The sequence below is a fragment of the Oncorhynchus tshawytscha genome, linkage group LG13 (assembly GCF_018296145.1).
Source record: "Oncorhynchus tshawytscha isolate Ot180627B linkage group LG13, Otsh_v2.0, whole genome shotgun sequence".
NCBI classification, from domain to species: domain Eukaryota; kingdom Metazoa; phylum Chordata; class Actinopteri; order Salmoniformes; family Salmonidae; genus Oncorhynchus; species Oncorhynchus tshawytscha.
Genome location: NC_056441.1, coordinates 22,378,115 through 22,403,907, shown reverse-complemented (window position 1 = coordinate 22,403,907; position 25,793 = coordinate 22,378,115). Strand labels below are relative to the sequence as shown.

The window sequence follows — 25,793 nt, the reverse complement described above, 5'->3', positions numbered from 1 at the left end:
TATTGTCCAGTGCCCTCTCCCACTCTCTGTCCCTCCTCCCCTCCTCCCTCTGTATTGTCCAGTGCCCTCTCCCACTCTCTGTCCCTCCTCCCTCTGTATTGTCCAGTGCCCTCTCCCACTCTCTGTCCCTCCTCCCCTCCTCCCTCTGTATTGTCCAGTGCCCTCTCCCACTCTCTGTCCCTCCTCCCCTTCTCCCTCTGTATTGTCCAGTGCCCTCTCCCACTCTCTGTCCCTCCTCCCTATTGTCCAGTGCCCTCTCCCCTCTCTGTCCCTCCTCCTCTGTATTGTCCAGTGCCCTCTCCCACTCTCTGTCCCTCCTCCCCTCTATTGTCCAGTGCCCTCTCCCCCTCTGTCCCTCCTCCCCTCTATTGTCCAGTGCCCTCTCCCACTCTCTGTCCCTCCTCCCTCTGTATTGTCCAGTGCCCTCTCCCACTCTCTGTCCCTCCTCCCTCTGTATTGTCCAGTGCCCTCTCCCACTCTCTGTCCCTCCTCCCTCTGTATTGTCCAGTGCCCTCTCCCACTCTCTGTCCCTCCTCCCTCTGTATTGTCCAGTGCCCTCTCCCACTCTCTGTCCCTCCTCCCCTTCTCCCTCTGTATTGTCCAGTGCCCTCTCCCACTCTCTGTCCCCCTCCCCTTCTCCCTCTGTATTGTCCAGTGCCCTCTCCCACTCTCTCTGTCCCTCCTCCCTCTGTATTGTCCAGCGCCCTCTCCCACTCTCTGTCCCTCCTCCCTCTGTATTGTCCAGTGCCCTCTCCCACTCTCTGTCCCTCCTCCCCTTCTCCCTCTGTATTGTCCAGTGCCCTCTCCCACTCTCTGTCCCTCCTCCCCTTCTCCCTCTGTATTGTCCAGCCCTCTCCCACTCTCTGTCCCTCCTCCCTCTGTATTGTCCAGTGCCCTCTCCCACTCTCTGTCCCTCCTCCCATTTTCCTTTCTCCCTCTTTGTATTGTCCAGTATAAAGTGTCTCTGTGTGTGACTGAGGGGCAGAGTGGGACAGAGACCAAGCCAACACATTTAGTATTCCCAGTCAAAACCACTTCGACACTCATCATTCACTAATAAAGTACATGGCAACAAAACCCACGGAGACCAGCCAGACAAAACTGACATTATTTTTAAACAGGCTAGCATTTGACAGGCTTCCCCAAAAAGTGTCAACAACAATGGTGTGACAACTAGAGGTCGACTGAATAGTTGGCATGGCCGATTATTTAGAGACGATTTCAAGTTGTTTTCATAACAAATCGGTAATCGGCATTTGCCAAAACGGGGGATGATATAACAAAAGCGCATTCGCGTAAAGAAGCACAATCGCTGCACGCAGCTAACCATAAACACCAATGTCTTTCTTAAAATCAATACACAGAAGTATATATTTTTTTTAAACCTGCATATTTAGTTAAAAGAAATTCATGTTAGCAGGCAATATTAACCAAGTGAAATTGTGTCACTTCTATTGCGAGTCAGGGTATACGCAACAGTTTGGGCCGCCTGGCTCGTTGCGAACTAATTTGCCAGAATTTTATAAAATTATGACATAACATTGAAGGTTGTGCAATGTAACAAGAATATTTAGATTTAGGGTAGCCACCCGTTAGATAAAATACGGAACGGTTCCGTATTTCACTGAAATAATAAATATTTCGTTTTCAAAATTATCGTTTCTGGATTTGACCATATTAATGACCAACGGCTCGTATTTCTGTGTTTATTATACACTGCTCAAAAAAATAAAGGGAACACTAAAATAACACATCCTAGATCTGAATGAATGAAATATTCTTATTAAATACTTTTTTCTTTACATAGTTGAATGTGCTGACAACAAAATCACACACAAATTATCAATGGAAATCAAATGTATCAACCCATGGAGGTCTGGATTTGGAGTCACACTCAAAATTAAAGTTGAAAACCACACTACAGGCTGATCCAACTTTGATGTAATGTCCTTAAAACAAGTCAAAATGAGGCTCAGTAGTGTGTGTGTAGCCTCCACGTGCCTGTATGACCTCCCTACAACGCCTGGGCATGCTCCTGATGAGGTGGCGGATGGTCTCCGGAGGGATCTCCTCCCAGACCTGGACTAAAGCATCCGCCAACTCCTGGACAGTCTGTGGTGCAACGTGGCGTTGGTGGATGGAGCGAGACATGATGTCCCAGATGTGCTCAATTGGATTCAGGTCTGGGGAACGGGCGGGCCAGTCCATAGCATCAATGCCTTCCTCTTGCAGGAACTGCTGACACACTCCAGCCACATGAGGTCTAGCATTGTCTTGCATTAGGAGGAACCCAGGGCCAACCACACCAGCATTTGGTCTCACAAGGGGTCTGAGGATCTCATCTCGGTACCTAATGGCAGTCAGGCTACCTCTGGCGAGCACATGGAAGGCTGTGCGGCCCCCCAAAGAAATGCCACCCCACACCATGACTGACCCCCCGCAAAACCGGTCATGCTGGAGGATGTTGCAGGCAGCAGAACGTTCTCCACAGCGTCTCCAGACTATCACGTGTGCTCAGTGTGAACCTGCTTTCATCTGTGAAGAGCACAGGGCGCCAGTGGCGAATTTGCCAATCTTGGTGTTCTCTGGCAAATACCAAACGTCCTGCACGGTGTTGGGCTGCAAGCACAACCCCCACCTGTGGACGTCGGGCCCTCATACCACCCTCATGGAGTCTGTTTCTGACCGTTTGAGCAGACACATGCACATTTGTGGCCTGCTGGAGGTCATTTTGCAGGGCTCTGGCAGTGCTCCTCCTGCTCCTCCTTGCACAAAGGCGGAGGTAGCGGTCCTGCTGCTGGGCTGTTGCCCTCCTCCACGTCTCCTGATGTACTGGCCTGTCTCCTGGTAGCGCCTCCATGCTCTGGACACTACGCTGACAGACACAGCAAACCTTCTTGCCACATCTCGCATTGATGTGCCATCCTGGATGAGCTGCACTACCTGAGCCACTTGTGTGGGTTGTAGACTCCATCTCATGCTACCACTAGAGTGAAAGCACCGCCAGCATTCAAAAGTGACCAAAACATATCAGCCAGGAAGCATAGGAACTGAGAAGTGGTCTGTGGTCCCCACCTGCAGAACCACTCCTTTATTGGAGGTGTCTTGCTAAATGCCTATCATTTCCACCTGTTGTCTATTCCATTTGCACAACAGCATGTGAAATGTATTGTCAATCAGTATTGCTTCCTAAGTGGACAGTTTGATTTCACAGAAGTGTGATTGACTTGGAGTTACATTGTGTTGTTAAAGTGTTCCCTTTATTTTGTTGAGCAGTGTATTATAACTAAGTCTATGATTTGATATTTGATAGAGCAGTCTGTCTGACTGAGCGGTGGTAGGTAGCAGCAGGCTCGTAAGCATTCATTCAAACTTTACTGCGTTTGCCAGCAGCTCTTATCAATGCTTGAAGCATAGCGCTGTTTATGACTTCAAGCCTATCAACTCCTGAGATTAGGCTGTCAATACTATAGTGCCCATTAGAACATCCAATAGTGAAAGGTATATGAAATACAAATGGTATGGAGAGAAATAGTCGACGCGTCACAATTCCTATAATAACTACAACCTAAAACTTCTTATCTGGGAATATTGCAGAACTGGGAATATTGAAGACTCAAGACACAAGCTTTCATATGCTCTGAGCAAGGAACTTAAACGTTAGCTTTTTTACATGGCACATATTGCACTTTTACTTTCTTCTCCAACACTGTTTTTGCATTATTTAAACCAAATTCAGCATGTTTCATTATTTATTTGAGACTAAATAGATTTGTATTTATGTATTATATTAAGTCAAAATAAAAATGTTCATTCAGTATTGTTGTAATATATATAAATAAATAAGTGGCCAATTAATCGGTATCGGCTTTTTTTGGTCCTCAATTAATTGGTATCGGCGTTGAAAAATCATAATCGGTCGACATCTAGTGACAACCCATACATGGCACATACAAAATATTTTGTAGTATGCACACACACCACAAGCACACACACACCACAAGCACACACACACCACAAGCACACACACACACCACAAGCACACACCACAAGCACACACACACACACCACAAGCACACACACCACAAGCACACACACCCACACCACAAGCACACACACCCACACCACAAGCACACACACCCACACACACCACAAGCACACACACACACACAGCACACACACACACCAAAAGCACACACACACCAAAAGCACACACACACCAAAAGCACACACACACAAAAGCACACACACACCAAAAGCACACACACACCAAAAGCACACACACACCAAAAGCACACACACACCAAAAGCACACACACACCAAAAGCACACACACACCAAAAGCACACACACACCAAAAGCACACACACACCAAAAGCACACACACACAGATAGACTCACCGTGTGGCAGGCAGGCCTCTCTTTCCAAGGTCGGCTCTGACTCTCTCTCCTATGTGGCGATACACATCCACCAGCGATGCTGTGGCAGCCTCACGCACCTGCACACAGGATACACAACATCCCACAATATTATCTCATCTTTGGATTTTATCTTTATTTATCCAGTATCATTATTATCTAAACACTTAAATAATATCCTATTTCATTTCATATTATTCACATTTTAGTCAAATAGCAGATGGAGATAAGAATTACTGTAGCATTAAACATCGATTGGCCATTAACTCTAAACTTAAGCATCCTATTGGCTCTTGACTCTAAACAGGAGCATCATAACTCAAACTTGTGGACAGTAGCCAGAGGAGTCAACAGTACAGACAGCCAGGGACTCAGAGGGGAGTCAGTGAGTTCTCCCACTGTAAGGTCACCGGTTATTTTATTTCACCTTTATTTAACCAGGTAGGCTAGTTGAGAACAAGTTCTCATTTACAACTGCGACCTGGCCAAGATAAAGCAAAGCAGTGCGACACAAACAACATAGTTACACATGGAATAAACAAACATACAGTCAATAACACAATAGAAAATCTGTATACCGTGTGTGTAAATGAAGGAGGAAAGGCAATAAATAGGCCATAGTGGCAAAGTAATTACAATTTAGCAATTAACACTGTAGTGACAGATGTGCAGATGAGGATGTGCAAGTAGAAATACTGGTGTGCAAAAGAGCAGATATAAAATAATATATGGGGATGAGGTAGGCAGTTGGTTGGATGGGCTATTTACAGATGGGCTGTGTACAGCTGCAGAGATCGGTAAGCTGCTCTGACAGCTGATGCTTAAAGATAGTGAAGGAGATATGGGTCTCCAGCTTCAGTGATTTTTGCAATTTGTTCCAGTCATTGGCAGCAGAGAACTGGAAGGAAAGGCGGCCAAAGGGGGTGTTGGCTTTGGGGGTGACCAGTGAAATATACCTGATGGAGCGTGTGCTGCGGGTGGGTGTTGCTATGGTGACCAGTGAGCTGAGAAGGTGGAGCTTACCTAGCAAAGACTTATAGATGACCCGGAGCCAGTGGGTTTGGCGACAAATATGAAGCGAGGGCCAGCCAACGAGATCATACAGGTCGCAGTGATGGGTAGTATATGGGGCTTTGGTGACAAAACGGATGGCACTGTGATAGCAAACTGGATGCAGTCTGAGTAGAGTGTTGGAGGCTATTTTGTAAATGACATCGCCGAAATCAAGGATCGGTAGGATAGTCAGTTTTACGAGGGTATGTTTGGCAGCATGAGTGAAGGAGGCTTTGTTGCGATATAGGAAATAAATTCTAGATTTCATTTTGGATTGGAGATGTTTAATGTGAGTCTGGAAGGAGAGTTTACAGTCTAACCAGACACCTAGGTATTTGTAGTCCACATATTCTAAGTCAGAACCGTCCAGAGTAGTGATGCTGAACGGGCGGGCGGGCAGGTGTGGGCAGCAATCGGTTGAAGAGCATGCATTTAGTTTTACTTGCATTTAAGAGCAGTTAGAGGCCACGGACAGAGTGTTGTATGGCATTGAAGCTCTTATGGAGGTTTGTTTGCACAGTGTTCAAAGATGGGCCAGAAGTATACAGAATGGTGTCGTCTGGGTAGAGGTGGATCAGAGAATCACCAGCAGCAAGAGCAACATCATTGATATATACAGAGAAAAGAGTCAGCCCGAGAATTGAACCCTGTGGCACTCACATAGACTGCCAGAGGTCCGGACAACAGGCCCTCCGATTTGACACACTTAACTCTATCTGAGAAGTAGTTAGTGAACCAGGCGAGGCAGTCATAAGAGAAACCAAGGCTGTTGAGTCCCGCCCACACACAACCCATTCTGCCTCTGCGCTCAGCCCATCAGAATTCCAACTTCCTACACACACACACCGTCAGGAGTGTGTGTGTGGTCAGGGCAGACAGGATGAGTGACCTCAGATAACTGATCGGCAGAGGATAATGCATGAACTTTCCATCGACTCACCACCCCCCCCAATACACACACACACACCTCTTACCCCCCAGTGAGATGTGACTTCACAACCTTCATTCTCACTGGGCTTTCAGGACTTGGCAGGGTGTATTCATATGGTGCCAGTGTGTGTGAGTGAGTGTGAGTGTGTGTGTGTGTGAGTGTGTGTGTGTTAGCGCTGTGCTAAAAGAAGGAGGATTTTCCATACACACACAGATTAGGTCCACTCCTCTTTGAGTGGGATTAAAACACTGGGGGAGGGGTACACACACATATGAGCCATGCGCTCGAGACGTGATTGGCTTGGTGTTGTAAAGGGTGCTGTGATTGGCTGAATACGGCAAGTGTTAAATTCTGATTGGCTGAGAGCAGAGGCAGAATGGATTGTGTGTGGGCGGGACTGCCAAGGAATATGGGGGATGGTGATTGGTCGGGACAAAAAAAATGACATCCACGAGTTTATCTGACACTGAGGAAGTAGATAAAAAACCACGTTGCCCACAAAATAAACAAATACTAATGCAGCTGCTCTTTCGCTTCACTAACGATGCGAGTGTGTGTTTAGTCTTCGGTCTGTTGCTAGTAGGGTATCCTAGCCTATTCATTGATGATAGACCCTGCTTTACTGACGTTGTGAGACGTTGCAAGCCAAGAAATTGCAAGATACAGTTTTTGATTGGCAGATAGGCCTAGCGCACGGTTCTGACTTTCTGCCTGGTGGCCGACCTGACTGTGCCCCTCCCCTCTCTCTCTCCGTTCCTCGCTAGCTCGCTATGAAAGATGCAAGTGTTTGTGTTCTTGGAAGTATGCCAACTAATCAGTCTCCTCCATTCCAAAAAGACTGAATCGTAAGTCGATTCCTAGAGGAAGATGGGTACTTTCTACTAAATGTCTTGGTAAGTCATAGTATTTAATGAACTTTAAAGTACTTCTGTAGGAGAAAACGGTCTACACACAGGCAGCTCGAGATTATTTGATTAACAGTTCTGGTCGCCTAGTGATGGACGTTATTCCCGCTTCGGAAGTGGCATTCCTTTACAGACAAGTAAAATGCCCGTTCAGTGGCGCTTTGAAACGATTTCCAGAGAAGGTTTTGTGTGGGCATTTAAAAAGCCATAGTGTAACCTTACAGACAAACCAACATGCCGTAGCCGAGGTGCTTTAAAGGGGATATGACTGCGGTAGATATAAAGTTCATTCCCCAGTCCATGAGGTCATCCGTAACAGAACCATTTTTCTGCATTGTGAATAGACGTGGAATTTTATGATTTGTTTTTAATCATTTTAACGGAGAACCAAAAAAAGAAATGGCAGTTTAAAAGTTAAACAAAATGATCCATTTGTCACATCCCTAGAGTGTAGGAGGATAATGATTGGGTAGCTGACAGGCACAGATTTCAACCCTGGGACAGACCCAGACCCTAATGATTGGGTGGGACGAAAACAATAAACAACAAAGAAAAATCAATAGTTACATATCAGGATATACATTTATGATAAATTGTATCGTTTTGACAATGCTGCAATATTATTTTTGCATTAGTTGGCTGTACCTGCAGCTTGTTCTCCATCTTAAAAAACAAACTAATAGGAAGCCAACATGTTCTCAGCACTTTTATTTTCCTGATCAGAAGTCGTTGTAACGGCCCTCGTCTCTCTGCAGCAGACATATGTTGAGCAATATGTTTGGAACATCGAATCCCAATAAAATCTCATTATCGAATCGCAATTTATATAGAATCTTGAGAATTGAAATACATATCGTATCAGCACCTAAGTATGGTGATGATAACGTATGGTGAGGTCCCTGGCAATTCCCTGTCTTAATAAACACACACAATAATCACTCTGTGGGTGAGACGGGGTTGGGGTCTCATGTTTCAGTGGTGAAACCAGGGTTCTCTCTCAACCAGCTATTTAACAGTCTCACATTGACTGGCTAATAACAGAGGAAACGATTAGAATAAGAAACTCCAGCACACTGGCACTCCTGTATTGTCGTATACTCCACCATAGAAACACAATGATTAGAACTTCTATGTTCTCCACAATGGGTTTAACGGAACTCAAACCAAAAGCAGGTCTGTAACAGGGCTTTCCTCTCTATATTACATTAACACAGCCAGAAGAGGACTGGCCACCCCTCATAGCCTGGTTCCTCTCTAGGTTTCTTCCTAGGTTCTGGCCTTTCTAGGGAGTTTTTCCTAGCCACCGTGCTTCTAAACCTGCATTGTTTGTGGTTTGGGGTTTTAGGCTGGGTTTCTGTACAGCACTTTGAGATATCAGCTGATGTAAGAAGGGCTTTATAAATACATTTGATTGAACATTCTCTACATGTTAGGCTTTAAATACAGACAGGGACAATTCAGGTTCACCCTCAAGCAGCGTCTCTTACCTGTGGGTTCTGATCTCCTGTCAGAGTGCAGAGGTACGGAACGATCTTACTGAGACTCAAAGGCTGAGCACCATACCTGAGGGGGGGGTGAAGAGAGAGAGATGGTATGAGTTTAGTTGTGTAACCGACCATCATTCAGTAGCATTCACCAGTAGGCTTTAGAGAGACCTTTAGCTACGTAGCAGCTTAGAATGTACCACAACACAGTGTTGCTATTAGCGAGATGATGGTACAATTAGCGAGGAGATGCTGAAGGCTTTAGGTTTAGAGAGTGGTGCATGCCTTAGAGTAGTATTAGCAGCATACACTACCCCTGCAAGTCAAGGACTTTCTCCACTTCCCTAAATCCTAACACCAGTCCAATACTTCTAAATGGACGGCAGGTAGCCTAGCGGTTAGAGCGTTGGGCCAGTAACCGAAAGGTTGCTAGATCGACTCCCTGAGCTGACAAGGTAAAGATCTGTAATTGTTCCCCTGAACAAGGCAGTTAACCCACTACAAGGCAGTTAACCCACTGTTCCGAGGCCGTCAGCGTAAATAAGAATTTGTTCTTATTCTGACTTGCCTAGTTAAATAAAAAATGTGGAGATGAGTGGAGAAGTGGACAGATTGGGACTCAGGGTAGGTCACTATAGAGCCACCAACTCTGACCTCTAATCACTCTCTCACACAGGTAAGAGGAGTCATTCTGGAGAGAGAGTGGGTTGTGTGGTTCTTGATCCCCCTCTCTCTCACACAAACAATATGATTATGTCCCATGTAAGCTGCAGTAGGGGATTCATATTGTTCTGTGGTATATGACCCTCTCTCTCCTTTCCTCTCCGTATGACCTGTGACCTCAGGAATTGATTGATGGTGAAAGAGGAAGTACTCACATGTTGAGGGTGGCGCAGAGAACCAGACACACGCCCTCTCTGCTGCGGAAATTCTTATGTTTAAAACCAGGAAGCAACCTCTCCCACACATACTGCAGAGAGAGATAGAGATTGAGAGAGAGTTAACATTGAAGGAGTCTATGGGAGGCAAACTGAAGGGGGCTCAGCAGATTAATCACAGAGAAGGTTACAGTGTCTGTGTAAGTAATTTTCCATGCAGTTCTGGTTATGTCCAGATGAGGGAGCTGCTGATACTGTCTTATTCTAGAGCTCGGCAGCTTTGGTGAATGATGTATTAATGATAGAATCAGAGGGAGAGAGACTGGGCTTTGGTTGCTGTAAACTCTTGCTCTCGGAGGTGAGCTTCTCACAGTTCTGCGCCTGAACTCCTCTACCCAGCAGGCCAAGCTTCTCACAGTTCTGCGCCTGAACTCCTCTACCCAGCAGGCCAAGCTTCTCACAGTTCTGCACCTGAACTCCTCTACCCAGCAGGCCAAGCTTCTCACAGTTCTGCGCCTGAACTCCTCTACCCAGCAGGCCAAGCTTCTCACAGTTCTGCGCCTGAACTCCTCTACCCAGCAGGCCAAGCTTCTCACAGTTCTGCGCCTGAACTCCTCTACCCAGCAGGCCAAGCTTCTCACAGTTCTGCGCCTGAACTCCTCTACCCAGCAGGCCAAGCTGGTTAAAATATCCTGATTAAAGCCAGTTAGTTGTAATCCGGTTATAATGTAATGTGGCTGTAACAATGTTCTGCTAGGTGATCTACAGGAGCTGCAGACCTCCAGGCCTGACACCTAACGCTCCTGGAATACAGAAAGTCAGGGAGTGTACGATCTGTCTGACCACGGGCATGTGGCAGTGTGCGTCTTTACCCTTCTCTCTCACTTTTGTGCATGTCTCACCATAGGCGATGCTGTGTGTATATGACGTGCGTGTCTCACCATAGGCGATGCTGTGTGTATATGACGTGCGTGTCTCACCATGAGGCGTGTCTCACCATGCTGCTGTGTGTATATGACGTGCGTGTCTCACCACCATGCATGGCGATGCTGTGTGTATATGACGTGCGTGTCTCACCATAGGCGATGCTGTGTGTATATGACGTGCATGTCTCACCATAGGCGATGCTGTGTGTATATGACGTGCATGTCTCACCATATGCTGTGTGCGACGTGCGTGTCTGCTGTGTGTATATGACGTGCATGTCTCACCATAGGCGATGCTGTGTGTATATGACGTGCGTGTCTCACCATAGGCGATGCTGTGTGTATATGACGTGCATGTCTCACCATAGGCGATGCTGTGTGTATATGACGTGCGTGTCTCACCATAGGCGATGCTGTGTGTATATGACTGCGTGTCTCACCATAGGCGATGCTGTGTCTCACCATAGGCGATGCTGTGTATATGACGTGCATGTCTCACCATGATGCTGTGTGTATATGACGTGCATGTCTCACCATAGGCGATGCTGTGTCTGACGTGCATGTCTCACCATAGGCGATGCTGTGTGTATATGACGTGCATGTCTCACCATAGGCGATGCTGTGTGTATATGACGTGCATGTCTCACCATAGGCGATGCTGTGTGTATATGACGTGCGTGTCTCACCATAGGCGATGCTGTGTGTATATGACGTGCATGTCTCACCATAGGCGATGCTGTGTGTATATGACGTGCGTGTCTCACCATAGGCGATGCTGTGTGTATATGACGTGCGTGTCTCACCATAGGCGATGCTGTGTGTATATGAGGCGTGCGTGTCTCACCATAGGCGATGCTGTGTGTATATGACGTGCGTGTCTCACCATAGGCGATGCTGTGTGTATATGACGTGCGTGTCTCACCATAGGCGATGCTGTGTGTATATGACGTGCGTGTCTCACCATAGGCGATGCTGTGTGTATATGACGTGCATGTCTCACCATAGGCGATGCTGTGTAGGCGATGCTGTGTGTATATGACGTGCATGTCTCACCATAGGCGATGCTGTGTGTATATGACGTGCGTGTCTCACCATAGGCGATGCTGTGTGTATATACGTATGAGGCGTGCATGTCTCACCATAGGCGATGCTGTGTGTATATGACGTGCGTGTCTCACCATAGGCGATGCTGTGTGTATATGACGTGCATGTCTCACCATAGGCGATGCTGTGTGTATATGACGTGCATGTCTCACCATAGGCGATGCTGTGTGTATGCTGTGTATATGCGTGTCTCACCATAGGCGATGCGACGTGCGTGTCTCACCTGTGTGTATATATGACGTGCATGTCTCACCATAGATGCTGTGTGTATATGACGTGCTGTGTGTATATGACGTGCATGTCTCACCATAGGCGATGCTGTGTGTATATGACGTGCGTGTCTCACCATAGGCGATGCTGTGTGTATATGACGTGCGTGTCTCACCATAGGCGATGCTGTGTGTATATGACGTGCGTGTCTCACGTGCGTGTCTCACCATAGGCGATGCTGTGTGTATATGACGTGCGTGTCTCACCATAGGCGATGCTGTGTGTATATGACGTGCGTGTCTCACCATAGGCGATGCTGTGTGTATATGATGCTGTGTGCATGTCTCACCATAGGCGATGCTGTGTGTCATATGACGTGCGTGTCTCACCATAGGCGATGCTGTGTGTATATGACGTGCGTGTCTCACCATGAGCGTGCGATGCTGTGTGTATATGACGTGCATGTCTCACCATAGGCGTATATGCTGTGTGTATATGACGTGCGTGTCTCACCATAGGCGATGCTGTGTGTATGTCTCACCATGATGCTGTGTGTATATGACGTGCATGTCTCACCATAGGCGATGCTGTGTGTATATGACGTGCGTGTCTCACCATAGGCGATGCTGTGTGTATATGACGTGCGTGTCTCACCATAGGCGATGCTGTGTGTATATGACGTGCGTGTCTCACCATAGGCGATGCTGTGTGTATATGACGTGCGTGTCTCACCATAGGCGACGTGCATGTCTGCTGTGTGTATATGACGTGCGTGTCTCACCATAGGCGATGCTGTGTGTATATGACGTGCGTGTCTCACCATAGGCGATGCTGTGTGTATATGACGTGCGTGTCTCACCATAGGCGATGCTGTGTGTATATGACGTGCGTGTCTCACCATAGGCGTCTCACCATGCTGTGTATGTATATGACGTGCGTGTCTCACCATAGGCGATGCTGTGTGTATATGACGTGCGTGTCTCACCAGGCCTGTATGTATATACGTGCATGTCTCACCATGCTGCTGTGTATATGACGTGCATGTCTCACCATAGGCGATGCTGTGTGTATATGACGTGCGTGTCTCACCATAGGCGATGCTGTGTGTATATGACGTGCGTGTCTCACCATAGGCGATGCTGTGACTTCCATACAGCGGAGGATGACCGTCTGACTCTGTTCTCTGACCTGGTCCTTACTGTCCCCCAACCGGTCCACTAACGCAGGGACCACTGTGGAGAGATGTCAGCACATAATATAATACATAACCATGTACCCTTTATTATGTACATTAAATCACACACACACACACACACACACGACCTTAGTGCCCCCTAGTGGACTTGTTTAAGAAAACAACAAATGTCACAAATCACAGGTCAATCACACACACTTACTCACACAGAGACAATCAAATGGCATATTTGAAAACTTGACTTGAATCCATAATGAAACATTGCAGGTACAGAGGCTACTAGACAGACTTAATTAGACAGTGGGTCTCTATGGGAGAGGGTTACTGTCGAGTTCACACAGTTGTCTGCTAGCAGAGAGACAGAGAGGAAACAGAGTTTGGACGAGACAGACAGAGAGGAAACAGAGTTTGGACCAGATGGAGTTGAGATTTTCCTTAGAGGCACTAGTTTCTCTGCTACTGTTTTATGCAATCCTCAGACTCCCCCTTTGAACCTCAAACACACGTGCGCACACACACAAACCGAGGGCGAGGAAGGTTTCTCTAGGATGACATCACCATGTCACTCCCCCGCTGATGTTTTTTGGGAGGAATGCCTCTGTGTGTGTGTGTGTGTGTGTGTGTGTGTGTGGTGGGTTGTTGCTACCACAGCTGGTTTCATAAGCAACAGGGGCAATACGGGTCCAGCACACAGCGTCAGGGGGCATTGTTGCCGAGACGGACACACGTCATCGTCTGATGTTAGCATCAAACACACACATACTGAATATATGTGGGAGTTCAATGTGGTATTCACCAGAAAACTCATCTCTTCATTCATTGTCATTTTAGCTCTTTAAACTGTTGCATTAGAGGACTGAGGTTTCACTTCTTCTGAACACACACTCCTCACAACGCTGGACAAGATGGCCACAGCCCATCATCAACGAGAGACAGGAGAGAGGAACAGAAATACAGAACAAACAGCGAGTGGGGAGTGAGTCAGTTCTGTGTAGATCACTAATGTCCCTCATTAATCACTATGAGCTCATCTCACTCTCCTCTGTGTTTGTGGGGAGCTAGAGGAGTCAGTTCTGTGTAGATCACTAATGTCCCTCATTAATCACTATGAGCTCATCTCACTCTCCTCTGTGTTTGTAGAGAGAGGGCTAGGGCCAGAGGGTTAGAGGACGATAGAGCCAGAGGGCTAAAGCCAGAGGGCTAGAGGACGATAGAGCCGAGGACTAAAGCCAGAGGGATAGAGCCAGAGGGCTAGAGGCCAGAGATGAGAGGACGATAGAGCCAGAGGGCGATAGAGCCAGAGGGCTAGAGGCCAGATAGAGCCAGAGGCGATAGAGCCAGAGGGAGCCAGAGGGCTAGAGCCAGAGGACGATAGAGCCAGAGGGCTAGAGGACGATAGAGCCAGAGAGGACTAAAGCCAGAGGGCTAGAGCCAGAGGACGATAGAGCCAGAGGACTAGAGCCAGAAAGCCAGAGGGCTAGAGGACGATAGAGCAGAGGACTAAAGCCAGAGGGCTAGAGGACGATAGAGCAGAGGACTAAAGCCAGAGGGATAGAGGACGATAGAGCCAGAGGACTAAAGCCAGAGGGATAGAGGACAATAGAGCCAGAGGGCTAAAGCCAAAATCAAATAAAATTTTATTTGTCACATACACATGGTTAGCAGATGTTAGTGCGTGTGTAGCGAAATGCTTGTGCTTCTAGTTCCGACAATGCAGTAATAACCAACAAGTAATCTAGCTAACAATTCCAAAACTACTACCTTAGACACAAGTGTAAGGGGATAAAGAATATGTACATAAAGATATATGAATGAGTGATGGTACAGAGCGGCATAGGCAAGATACAGCAGATGGTATTGAGTGCAGTATATACATATGAGATGAGTATGTAAACAAAGTGGCATAGTTAAAGTGGCTAGTGATACATGTATTACATAAAGATGCAGTAGATGATAGAGTACAGTATATACGTATGAGATGAATAATGTAGGGTATGTAAACATTATATTAGGTAGCATTGTTTAAAGTGGCTAGTGATATATTTGACATCATTTCCCATCAATTCCCATTATTAAAGTGGCTGGAGTTGAGTCAGTGTGTTGGCAGCAGCCACTCAATGTTAGTGGTGGCTGTTTAACAGTCTGATGGCCTTGAGATAGAAGCTGTTTTTCAGTCTCTCGGTCCCAGCTTTGATGCACCTGTACTGACCTCGCCTTCTGGATGATAGCGGGGTGAACAGGCAGTGGCTCGGGTGGTTGTTGTCCTTGATGATCTTTATGGCCTTCCTGTGACATCGGGTGGTGTAGGTGTCCTGGAGGGCAGGTAGTTTGCCCCCGGTGATGCGTTGTGCAGACCTCACTACCCTCTGGAGAGCCTTATGGTTGTGGGCGGAGCAGTTGCCGTACCAGGCGGTGATACAGCCCGACAGGATGCTCTCGATTGTGCATCTGTAGAAGTTTGTGAGTGCTTTTGGTGACAAGCCGAATTTCTTCAGCCTCCTGAGGTTGAAGAGGCGCTGCTGCGCCTTCTTCACGATGCTGTCTGTGTGGGTGGACCAATTTAGTTTGTCTGTGATGTGTATGCCGAGGAACTTAAAACTTACTACCCTCTCCACTACTGTTCCATCAATGTGGATAGGGGGGTGTTCCCTCTGCTGTTTCCTGAAGTCCACAATCATCTCCTTAGTTTTGTTGACGTTGAGTGTGAGGTTATTTTCCTGACACCACACTCAGAGGGCCCTCACCTCCTCCCTGTAGGCAGTCTCGTTGTTGTTGGTAATCAAGCCTACCACTGTTGTGTCGTCCTCAAACTTGATGATTGAGTTGGAGGCGTGCGTGTCCACGCAGTCGTGGGTGAACAGGGAGTACAGGAGAGGGCTCAGAACGCACCCTTGTGGGGCCCCAGTGTTGAGGATCAGCGGGGTGGAGATGTTGTTGCCTACCCTCACCACCTGGGGGCGGCCCGTCAGGAAGTCCAGTACCCAGTTGCACAGGGCGGGGTCGAGACCCAAGGTCTCGAGCTTGATGACGAGCTTGGAGGGCACTATGGTGTTAAATGCCGAGCTGTAGTCGAAGGAACAGCATTCTCACATAGGTATTCCTCTTGTCCAGATGGGTTAGGGCAGTGTGCAGTGTGGTTGAGATTGCATCGTCTGTGGACCTATTTGGGCGGTAAGCAAATTGGAGTGGGTCTAGGGTGTCAGGTAGGGTGGAGGTGATATGGTCCTTGACTAGTCTCTCAAAGCACTTCATGATGACGGAAGTGAGTGCTACGGGGCGGTAGTCGTTTAGCTCAGTTACCTTAGCTTTCTTGGGAACAGGAACAATGGTGGCCCTCTTGAAGCATGTGGGAACAACAGACTGGGATAGGGATTGATTGAATATGTCCGTAAACACACCAGCCAGCTGGTCTGCGCATGCTCTGAGGGCGCGGCTGGGGATGCCGTCTGGGCCTGCAGCCCTGCGAGGGTTGACACGTTTAAATGTTTTCCTCACGTTGGCTGCAGTGAAGGAGAGTCCGCATGTTTTAGTTGCGGGCCGTGTCAGTGGCACTGTATTGTCCTCAAAGCGGGCAAAAAAGTTATTTAGTCTGCCTGGGTGCAAGACATCCTGGTCCGTGACGGTGCTGGTTTTCTTTTTGTAATCCGTGATTGACGGTAGACCCTGCCACATACCTCTTGTGTCTGAGCCGTTGAATTGAGATTCTACTTTGTCTCTGTACTTAGCTTGTTTGATTGCCTTGGAGGGAATAGTTACACTGTTTGTATTCGGTCATGTTTCCAGTCACCTTGCCCTGATTAAAAGCAGTGGTTCGCGCTTTCAGTTTCACGCGAATGCTGCCATCAATCCACGGTTTCTGGTTTGGGAATGTTTTAATCGTTGCTATGGGAACGACATCTTCAACGCACGTTCTAATGAACTCGCACACCGAATCAGCGTATTCGTCAATGTTGTCTGACGCAATACGGAACATATCCCAGTCCACATGATGGAAGCAGTCTTGGAGTGTGGAATCAGATTGGTCGGACCAGCGTTGAACAGACCTCAGCGCGGGAGCTTCTTGTTTTAGTTTCTGTCTGTAGGCAGGGATCAACAAAATGGAGTCGTGGTCAGCTTTTCCAAAAGGAGGGCGGGGCAGGGCCTTATATGCGTCGCCGAAGTTGGAATTGCAATGATCCAAGGTTTTTCCACCCCTGGTTGCGCAATCGATATGCTGATAAAATTTAGGGAGTCTTGTTTTCAGATTAGCCTTGTTAAAATCCCCAGCTACAATGAATGCAGCCTCCGGATATATGGATTCCAGTTTGCAAAGAGTCAAATAAAGTTCGTTCAGAGCCATCGATGTGTCTGCTTGGGGGGGAATATATACGGCTGTGATTATAATCGAAGAGAATTCCCTTGGTAGATAATGCGGTCTACATTTGATTGTGAGGAATTCTAAATCAGGTGAACAGAAGGACTTGAGTTCCTGTATGTTGTTGTGGCCACACCACGTAACGTTAACCATAAAGCATACGCCCCCGCCCCTCTTCTTACCAGAAAGATGTTTGTTTCTGTCGGCGCGATGCGTGGAGAAGCCAGCTGGCTGCACCGTCTCCGATAGAGTCTCTCCAGTGAGCCATGTTTCCGTGAAGCAAAGAACGTTACAGTCTCTGATGTCCCTCTGGAATGCTACCCTTGCTCGGATTTCATCAACCTTGTTGTCAAGAGACTGGACATCGGCGAGGAGAATGCTAGGGAGTGGTGCACGATGTGCCCGTCTCCGGAGTCTGACCAGAAGACCGCTTCGTATTTCCCCTTTTTCAAAGTCGTTTTTGGGGTCGCCGGCTGGGATCCATTCCGTTGTCCTGGGTGAAAGGCAGAACACAGGATCCGCTTCGCGAAAGTCATATTCTTGGTCGTACTGATGGTGAGTTGACGCTGCTCTTATGTTCAGTAGTTCTTCTCGACTGTATGTAATGAAACCTAAGATGACCTGGGGTACTAATGTAAGAAATAACACGTAAAAAAACAAAAAACTGCATAGTTTCCTAGGAACGCGAAGCGAGGCGGCCATCTCTGTCGGCGCCGGAAGTACACATAGTAATGGTCGTTACAGGGTGTAGGGAGACAGAGGGCTAGAGGACGCTAGAGCCAGAGGGCTAGAGCCAGAGGGCTAGAGGACGATAGAGCCAGAGGGCTAGAGGACGATAGAGCCAGAGAGCTAGAGGACGATAGAGCCAGAGAGCTAGAGGACGATAGAGCCAGAGAGCTAGAGGACGATAGAGCCAGAGGGCTAGAGGACGATAGAGCCAGAGGGCTAGAGGCGATAGAGCCAGAGGGCTAGAGGACGATAGAGCCAGAGGGCTAGAGCCAGAGGGCTAGAGGACGATAGAGCCAGAGGGCTAGAGGACGATAGAGCCAGAGGGCTAGAGGACGATAGAGCCAGAGAGGGCTAGAGCCAGAGGGCTAAGAGCCAGAGGGCTAGAGGATGATAGAGCCAGAGGGCTAGAGCCAGAGGGCGATAGAGCCAGAGGGCTAGAGCCAGAGGGCTAGAGGCGGATAGAGCCAGAGGGCTAGAGGACGATAGAGCCAGAGGACGATAGAGCCAGAGGACGATAGAGCCAGAGGACGATAGAGCCAGAGGACGATAGAGCCAGAGGACGATAGAGCCAGAGGACGATAGAGCCAGAGGACGATAGAGCCAGAGGACGATAGAGCCAGAGGACGATAGAGCCAGAGGACGATAGAGCCAGAGGACGATAGAGCTTGTCTAGAGAATTTTTTGCCCTGAACGCCAAGAGAGATATTTGACTAAACTTTTCCATTAAGGACATTACACACACACACACCACAGAGAGGAGAGGAGTGTGTGTGTTTTCAGTTGGGTTCAGGCAAAGTCACAGAGGGTCGTTTTCCCTCCTAGAGCTAGACTGTGTGTGTGTGGCCAGCCTGGGTGACAATGACAACTGGTGGCACCTGCGGCAGTGGTCTGACAGGACAGAGTTATATAAGTACACCACACGCACACCAAAGCCAGATACAGGAGCAGTCCATGAGGGCTGTAGGGTGTGTGTGTGTGTGTGTGTAAAGGGGTTAGATGGGTTGGTCCTACAGTAAGCCAGACGATGTGCAGCCTAAATATAGAAAAGAGGATGAATCAGGGGAGAGAAAGAGTGAGAGAAACAGAAAGAGAGAAGAGGTAGAGGAATGTAAGCATCTCACCTGTTCCCAGGTATCCTCTGAAGCGCTCCCCCAAGCGATCGACAAACGCCCCGGCAATGTCTATCCCCAACAACGCCACCTACAGGACAGACAAACACAATACTGTCAACACAGGGTGACACACAGACACACACCCCCTCAACACACACAGTATCAAAGTCAGAGTTCTGTCTCTCTCTGTAGTCTAGTTTTCCAGTGTGTGTGTGGTGTGTGTGTGTGTGTGTGTGTGTGTGTGTGTGTGTGTGTGTGTGTGTGTGTGAGAGATTAGGATCTGATCTCATGCAGAGGGAGCTGTGTGTCTGGAATGCTTATGTTGGCAGACCACGATGGAAGCACAACATTCCAGAGAAAATCTGTAAAAATATTCCCCCTCTCCCAGAGAGAGAGATCCTGACTGCTGTTATTCACTATTTTAGTCAAACAGATTGAGAGGAGCCAGGTAACCACAGAAAGAGAAAGAGAGAGAAAAAGGGAGAGAGGTAGAGAAAAAGGGAGAGAGGTAGAGAAAAAGGGAGAGAGGTAGAGAAAAAGGGAGAGAGGTAGAGAAAAAGGGAGAGAGGTAGAGAAAAAGGGAGAGAGAAGGAGAGAGGTAGAGAAAAAGGGAGAGAAAGAGAGAGGTAGAGAAAGGGAGAGGTAGAGAAAAAGGGAGAGAGAAAGAGAGAGGTAGAGAAAAAGGGAGAAAGAGGTAGAGAAAAAGGGAGAGAGAAAGAGGTAGAGAAAAAGGGAGAGAGAAAGAGGTAGAGAAAAAGGGGAGAGAAAGAGGTAGAGAAAAAGGGAGAGAGGAGAGAGGTAGAGAAAAAGGAGAGAGAAAGAGAGAGGTAGAGAAAAAGGGAGAGAGAAAGAGAGAGGTAGAGAAAAAGGGAGAGAGAAAGAGAGAGGTAGAGAAAAAGGAGAGAGAAAGAGAGGTAGAGAAAAAGAGAGAGAGAGAGAGAGGTAGAGAAAAAGAGAAGAGAAAAAGAGAGAGAGGTAGAGAAAAAAGAGGTAGAGAAAAAGGAGAGAGAGGTAGAGAAAAAGGGAGAGAGAGAGAGGTAGAGAAAAAGGGAGAGAGAGAAAGAGGTAGAGAGAGAAAGAGGTAGAGAAAAAGGGAGAGAGAAAGAGGTAGAGAAAAAGGGAGAGAGAAAGAGGTAGAGAAAAAGGGAGAGAGAAAGAGGTAGAGAAAAAGGGAGAGAGAAAGAGGGAGGTAGGTAGAGAAAAGGGGAGCGGTAGAAAGAGGGAGTTCTATCGTATGTCTCAGATTATTCTCTTGTGGAGTATTGAGACCAAAGGCGTCATGACATCATATGTTGGACCAGGTCCAGAGGTCTGAGGAGGAGGACAGAGAAGATGGCTGCTTACAAGACAGACGACACACCGAGAGAGAGGGATGAGAGAGGGATGAGAGGAGGCAAGGCAAAGAGAGCAATGAAGGGAGGACAGAAGAGAGAAGAGAAGACAAAGGAGACAGAAGAGAGAACAGAAGAGAGAGTAGGGAGGACAGAGAAGAGAGAACAGAAGAGAGAGTAGGGAGGACAGAGAAGAGAGAACAGAAGAGAGAGTAGGGAGGACAGAGAAGAGAGAACAGAAAAGAGAGTAGGGAGGACAGAGAAGAGAGAACAGAAAAGAGAGTAGGGAGGACAGAGAAGAGAGAACAGAAGAGAGAGTAGGGAGGACAGAGGAGAGAGTAGGGAGGACAAAGTACAGAGAGAAGACACCCCCTCCCTCCCTCCTCCCTCCCAGCCATATGGCAGCTCCACTGGAGGGGTTGAGAGCGATTGAGGGGGCTGTGTATGTGTGTGAGTTTACCTGGGGGTGACAGTGGGGAAAGTCAGCAGGCTAGCTGAGCAGTGAACACACTCACTGTGACTAGAGGGAGGAAGAGGGGAAGAGGACCATATGTCCACTCAGGTATTGTCAGGCCCCTCTGATACTAACACACTGAAAACAACACACCAATCCTCAGCTGTCAGCCTGTGTTCATGACTCACTGTGCATGTTGTCTGGCTGGTAGTGACCTCGCAGAAACACACAAAGATGAAGTAGCATCTTTACCAAAACTGCCCGGTCAACTGTCAGGCCAGCTGTCCCAACCAGAGGAAAAGCCTGGCCTCCATCTGAGAAGGGGAATCCCTTTCTGACCATGTTCAGAGGACTGGGATCTGACAATGGGAGAATCTCAACTGCACACACCTCCCGTCCTCTCTCTCTTTAAACCCACTGAGGAGAAGGTCACAGGGAGGGACCGCTGACCTTCTCCTCCAATGGGTTTTGAGAAGGAGGCGAGGGGACACCAGGAGTGTACAGTTGAGATTCTCCAATTGTCTGAGACCTAAACACTATCCCAGGCTTTAGCTCAGCAGGGTAAGTTTAGTAGAGTGCAGCTAACCTGGGTTCAAACCCAGTGGATCAGCAGCTCTAAAACATTCAGAGAGCGAAGATAAGGCAGTCTGCAATATTAATGTGGCTGCTGTGGAGCGTGTGTTGCAGAGGGAATGGCCTTACTGTTGTCAATGAGCATGAGGAGAATTTGCTGCAGTGTGTTTGAGAGAGAGGAAGAGGGAGAAGAGAGGAATATATTTAGTCCATAAATAAAAGAGGAACCAGCAACATTCTCTACCTTCTTTGTGCTGTTGTCTGTACCATGTTTTGTGCTGCTGTCTGTACCATGTTTTGTGCTGTTGTCTGTACCATGTTTTGTGCTGCTGTCTGTACCATGTTTTGTGCTGTTGTCTGTACCATGTTTTGTGCTGCTGTCTGTACCATGTTTTGTGTTGCTGTCTGTACCATGTTTTGTGTTGCTGTCTGTACCATGTTTTGTGCTGTTGTCTGTACCATGTTTTGTGCTGCTGTCTGTACCATGTTTTGTGCTGTTGTCTGTACCATGTTTTGTGCTGCTGCCGTGTTGTTGTCATGTGTTGCTGTCTGTACCATGTTGTGTTGCTGTCTGTACCATGTTTTGTGTTGCTGTCTGTACCATGTTTTGTGCTGCTGTCTGTACCATGTTTTTTTGTGCTGTTTTGTCTGTTGTCTGTACCATGTTTTGTGCTGCTGTCTGTACCATGTTTTGTGCTGCTGTCTGTACCATGTTTTGTGTTGCTGTCTGTACCACGTTTTGTGCTGTTGTCTGTACCATGTTTTGTGCTGTTGTCTGTACCATGTTTTGTGCTGCTGTCTGTACCATGTTTTGTGTTGCTGCCTGTACCATGTTTTGTGCTGCTGTCTGTACCATGTTTTGTGCTGTTGTCTGTACCATGTTTTGTGTTGCTGTCTGTACCATGTTTTGTGCTGCTGCCGTGTTGTTGTCATGTGTTGCTGCCGTGCTGTTGTTGTCTTAGGTCTCTCTCTTGTCGTGATGTGTGCGTTTGTCCTATATTTTTAACCCCGCCCCCGTCCCAGCAGGAGGCCGTCATTGTAAATAAAAATGTCTTCTTAACCAACTTGCCTAGTTAAATACAAAAAATGACAACTCTCCTCTGTACAGCAGACTCTCTGAGTGAGTCTCAGTCTGTCTGGGGCTTTACACATCCTGTCTCTGACTCAATCATGCTTGACCTCTCTCCAACCTCTCCTCCTTTCCTACTCTGCATCAAATCTCCCTGTCTCCTGCACTTGCGTTTGCTATTCCTGAATCCCAATCCTATCTGCAGTCACGCTCCCTCTCAATCTCAGTCTCTCTCTTCTGTCCTCCCTCCATCTAGCTCATCTGGGCTGACTCAGCATCTTCACAGCAGCCGGCCCCTCCCCTTTTCTGCTCTCGGCCAATTAGGATCTCTAATTTGAAGAGAAGGGTAAAATCATGAGGAATAAAAAATATATAAGGACAGGTGGGACCTGATTCTAGATGTGTTCCTTTGAGATGCTGTGTGAATATAGACATGTACTGTAAACACCGAAGGAGCTCACAAGAGAATAGGGAGTTCAGTTGTAATTGGACCAGGCTCATATAACTAACTCGATCACACCCTGGTCAAAGTGATTATCCTGCTGATGTCACATTCTGTGTTTCTGGCAAACTATGTCATCCTATTATAATAATATATAACCCTAAGGGAAATAATACGATACTTTGAGCTGATTTCAGTTTTATTTCACGGAATCCTCTGGAAAGTCTAGTGACCTTTTTCATTGCAGCCCGGTCCAGCCTGAGACTTTCCATGGGCTTAAACTCTGGTGTTATACCAGGGAAGGTCATCTATACTGAACTAGTTTCACCTCCAGTTGAATGTAACAAACATCACCTTCTGTGTCTGCTGCAGGGATTCATTCCATGGTTCGGACATAACTGTCTGGGTTTAGGAGATAACTTAGCAAAGAAAACAAGGGCCACATTCCAGCATTTTCCAGATACCGAAATGACATACGGAGCCAGTTCGTTTTGCATGGACCGGTGTCCCGGGTGGGTGGAGATCTAATTTAAGGACCAATGGAAAGGTCTAAAACTGTGAAACTCCACCACCCGGGTCAGAGGGCCATGCAAAACGAACTCGCTAATTGACACACACAATGGGTGCCCTGACCCCTCCCCCATCTTCTGCTCTAGTCTGGGTGCTCCTCTGACAATGGGGTCCTCCTCCAAGCACACACACAGCCCACTACTAGCCGTCTGTCTGGGCTAGGAAAACAACCAAAAACTGAAGGATCTCGAACTCAATCCCATCACATTGAGTCACAAGATAACATATCACTTGTATTAAATGTATTAGTACTAGATTATTCGCTGTTTATTCTAGCTAACTGGCTGAACAAGCGTGGATGGTTAGCAGTTAGCTAGCGTCGGCTATCATTTAAGAAAATGTTACCCTTTTAAACTGCAGGCCTAGTTTGGAGGACATTAGTGGGCTGTTTGAATCAGATCAGCTCAATTTGGTACAATTACAGCTCAAAATACAGGTAACTCACAAAATAAAGGAAACACTTGAGAAAATGAGGGATACAAATTATATTGAAAGCAGGTGATTTCCTGCGCGCCTCAGTCAACGAAACACCAAATGATGGAACTGATCGTGGAAGACGAGTCGCATCGCCCCAACAGAGTTCCAGACACCTGTAGAATCTTTGTCCAGGCGGCTCTTGGTGGCCCAACGCCCCTATAGACACCACGTTGGCGTTTCATTTATCTAGTCAGTTACCTGTTACAGCGAGACGGCGGGGACAGTTCGTTATCCAATGAGTAACTTCTTTCTCGCTTCCTAGCTAGCTATTGTCCCCACACTGATCATCACCCCTGGCTAGGCATCCCTACAGTATATATTCCCTGTCGACATCCTATCACCACAAACATTTCTCTCAAAGTAACTAGTTAGTCAACGATTACCAAAAACAGGATCGATTGGGGGACAATGGACCTCTGCAAAGTACACCGCAACGTCCCCTCACCTTGTAGTTGCTGGAGTTGACCCATCCCGTCAGCTCATCTACAGTTTTATCCAGCCGTGGTTTGTCTTGCTCCACATCGGTGGACCTCTGCGGGTCGTTCAGGTAGTCTATGAGGTCCTGCCCGACCTGCAGCCTGCGGGTAACGTCTTTCTGCAGGACCTGCTGGTAAAAATAATCCATGTTGTCATGTTCCTCCATTGGGCAGGCAGTGCCGTGTGGCCAGCTCCCTCTGGGGCCAGCCGCAGACTACAGGGGGTCCTGGCGGGTTGGGTGTGGAAAAAGGTTCGCTCCGGTCGGTGGTCCCTTTCTTCTGAGCGGATGACAGCTGCCTGGACGCTTGGGTGACCGCTATTTTACGTTTGATCAACAACAAAACAAACGCCTGTCAAATTAGCTTGGCTAGCGCAATCACTTTGTTCAAAACACACACTGCTCAACTTTGATTTCAGTGAAGGATAGAGAATGTTGCTCTCGGATAACTTGTTAGCAATAACTTTCTAAAAGTTTTGAAAAATAAGACAAATTTGCAGTAAAACTAACCGGGCCTGTATCAATCCATAACACAATAAAGCTACTAGTAGCTAAGCTAACGAAGTTAGTCACGCACGGTGGCAACACCTAGTGGATAGCGAGATATGTGGAAAGCAACGTTAGCTAAACTAACAGTTAGCTAGTTGGTCACAGGCCTGACGCCTAGTTTCGCTTCATTTATGTATTCCATGAGTTGAAAAACCTCTCCAGGGAGGTGTTGTCGAACCCTTGAAAATAAAGTTGCGCCAAAACTTCGAGAACAGTGTTTCAGCCTTCCTCCCACAGTTCCTGCCTACTTTTAATCCGGGAATAATCGCCCCTGCTAAACTGTCTAGCTAAACCCTCCCCCGCTGAAAGCCATCGCCAAGCCGGTGACTGCAGTTGACTAGTAGGAGCAGACGACGAAGGGGTCCTTCGCAGGGTTGCCAGGAATTTATTATCCCGCACATTACTCTGTTAATGTTGAAATATTTTTCATATCACTTTCTTGACACAAAAAATACCTGCTGTATATTTAATTTTGTCTACATGTTGCATGAAAATTATTCATATTTTAAGCTGTTTTCTCAGATGTTCCTTATCATTAAAATGTAAATGTCAT

The 25,793-nt window shown here is 47.4% G+C and overlaps 1 protein-coding gene across 31 annotated transcripts in view; it reads right to left on the bottom strand.

Moving 5' to 3' along the window:
• clasp2 (cytoplasmic linker associated protein 2) overlaps positions 1-25,577 on the bottom strand; it is an 89,487-nt gene extending 63,910 nt beyond the window's left edge. For 24 of the 31 annotated variants that reach the window (XM_042295375.1, XM_042295377.1, XM_042295385.1 and 21 more), the window contains exons 1-6: positions 24,662-25,577; positions 19,310-19,388; positions 13,039-13,142; positions 9,671-9,762; positions 8,796-8,871; positions 4,402-4,499 (exon numbers count right to left, since the gene is read on the bottom strand). In XM_042295375.1, the coding sequence (XP_042151309.1) occupies positions 4,402-4,499; positions 8,796-8,871; positions 9,671-9,762; positions 13,039-13,142; positions 19,310-19,388; positions 24,662-24,859 (647 nt within the window). In that variant the 5' untranslated portion in view covers positions 24,860-25,577. The remainder of the gene's footprint in view (positions 1-4,401; positions 4,500-8,795; positions 8,872-9,670; positions 9,763-13,038; positions 13,143-19,309; positions 19,389-24,661) is intronic. The other 7 variants (XM_042295402.1, XM_042295404.1, XM_042295395.1 and 4 more) reach the window with 3 other exon arrangements.
• Positions 25,578-25,793: the final 216 nt, after the last annotated feature.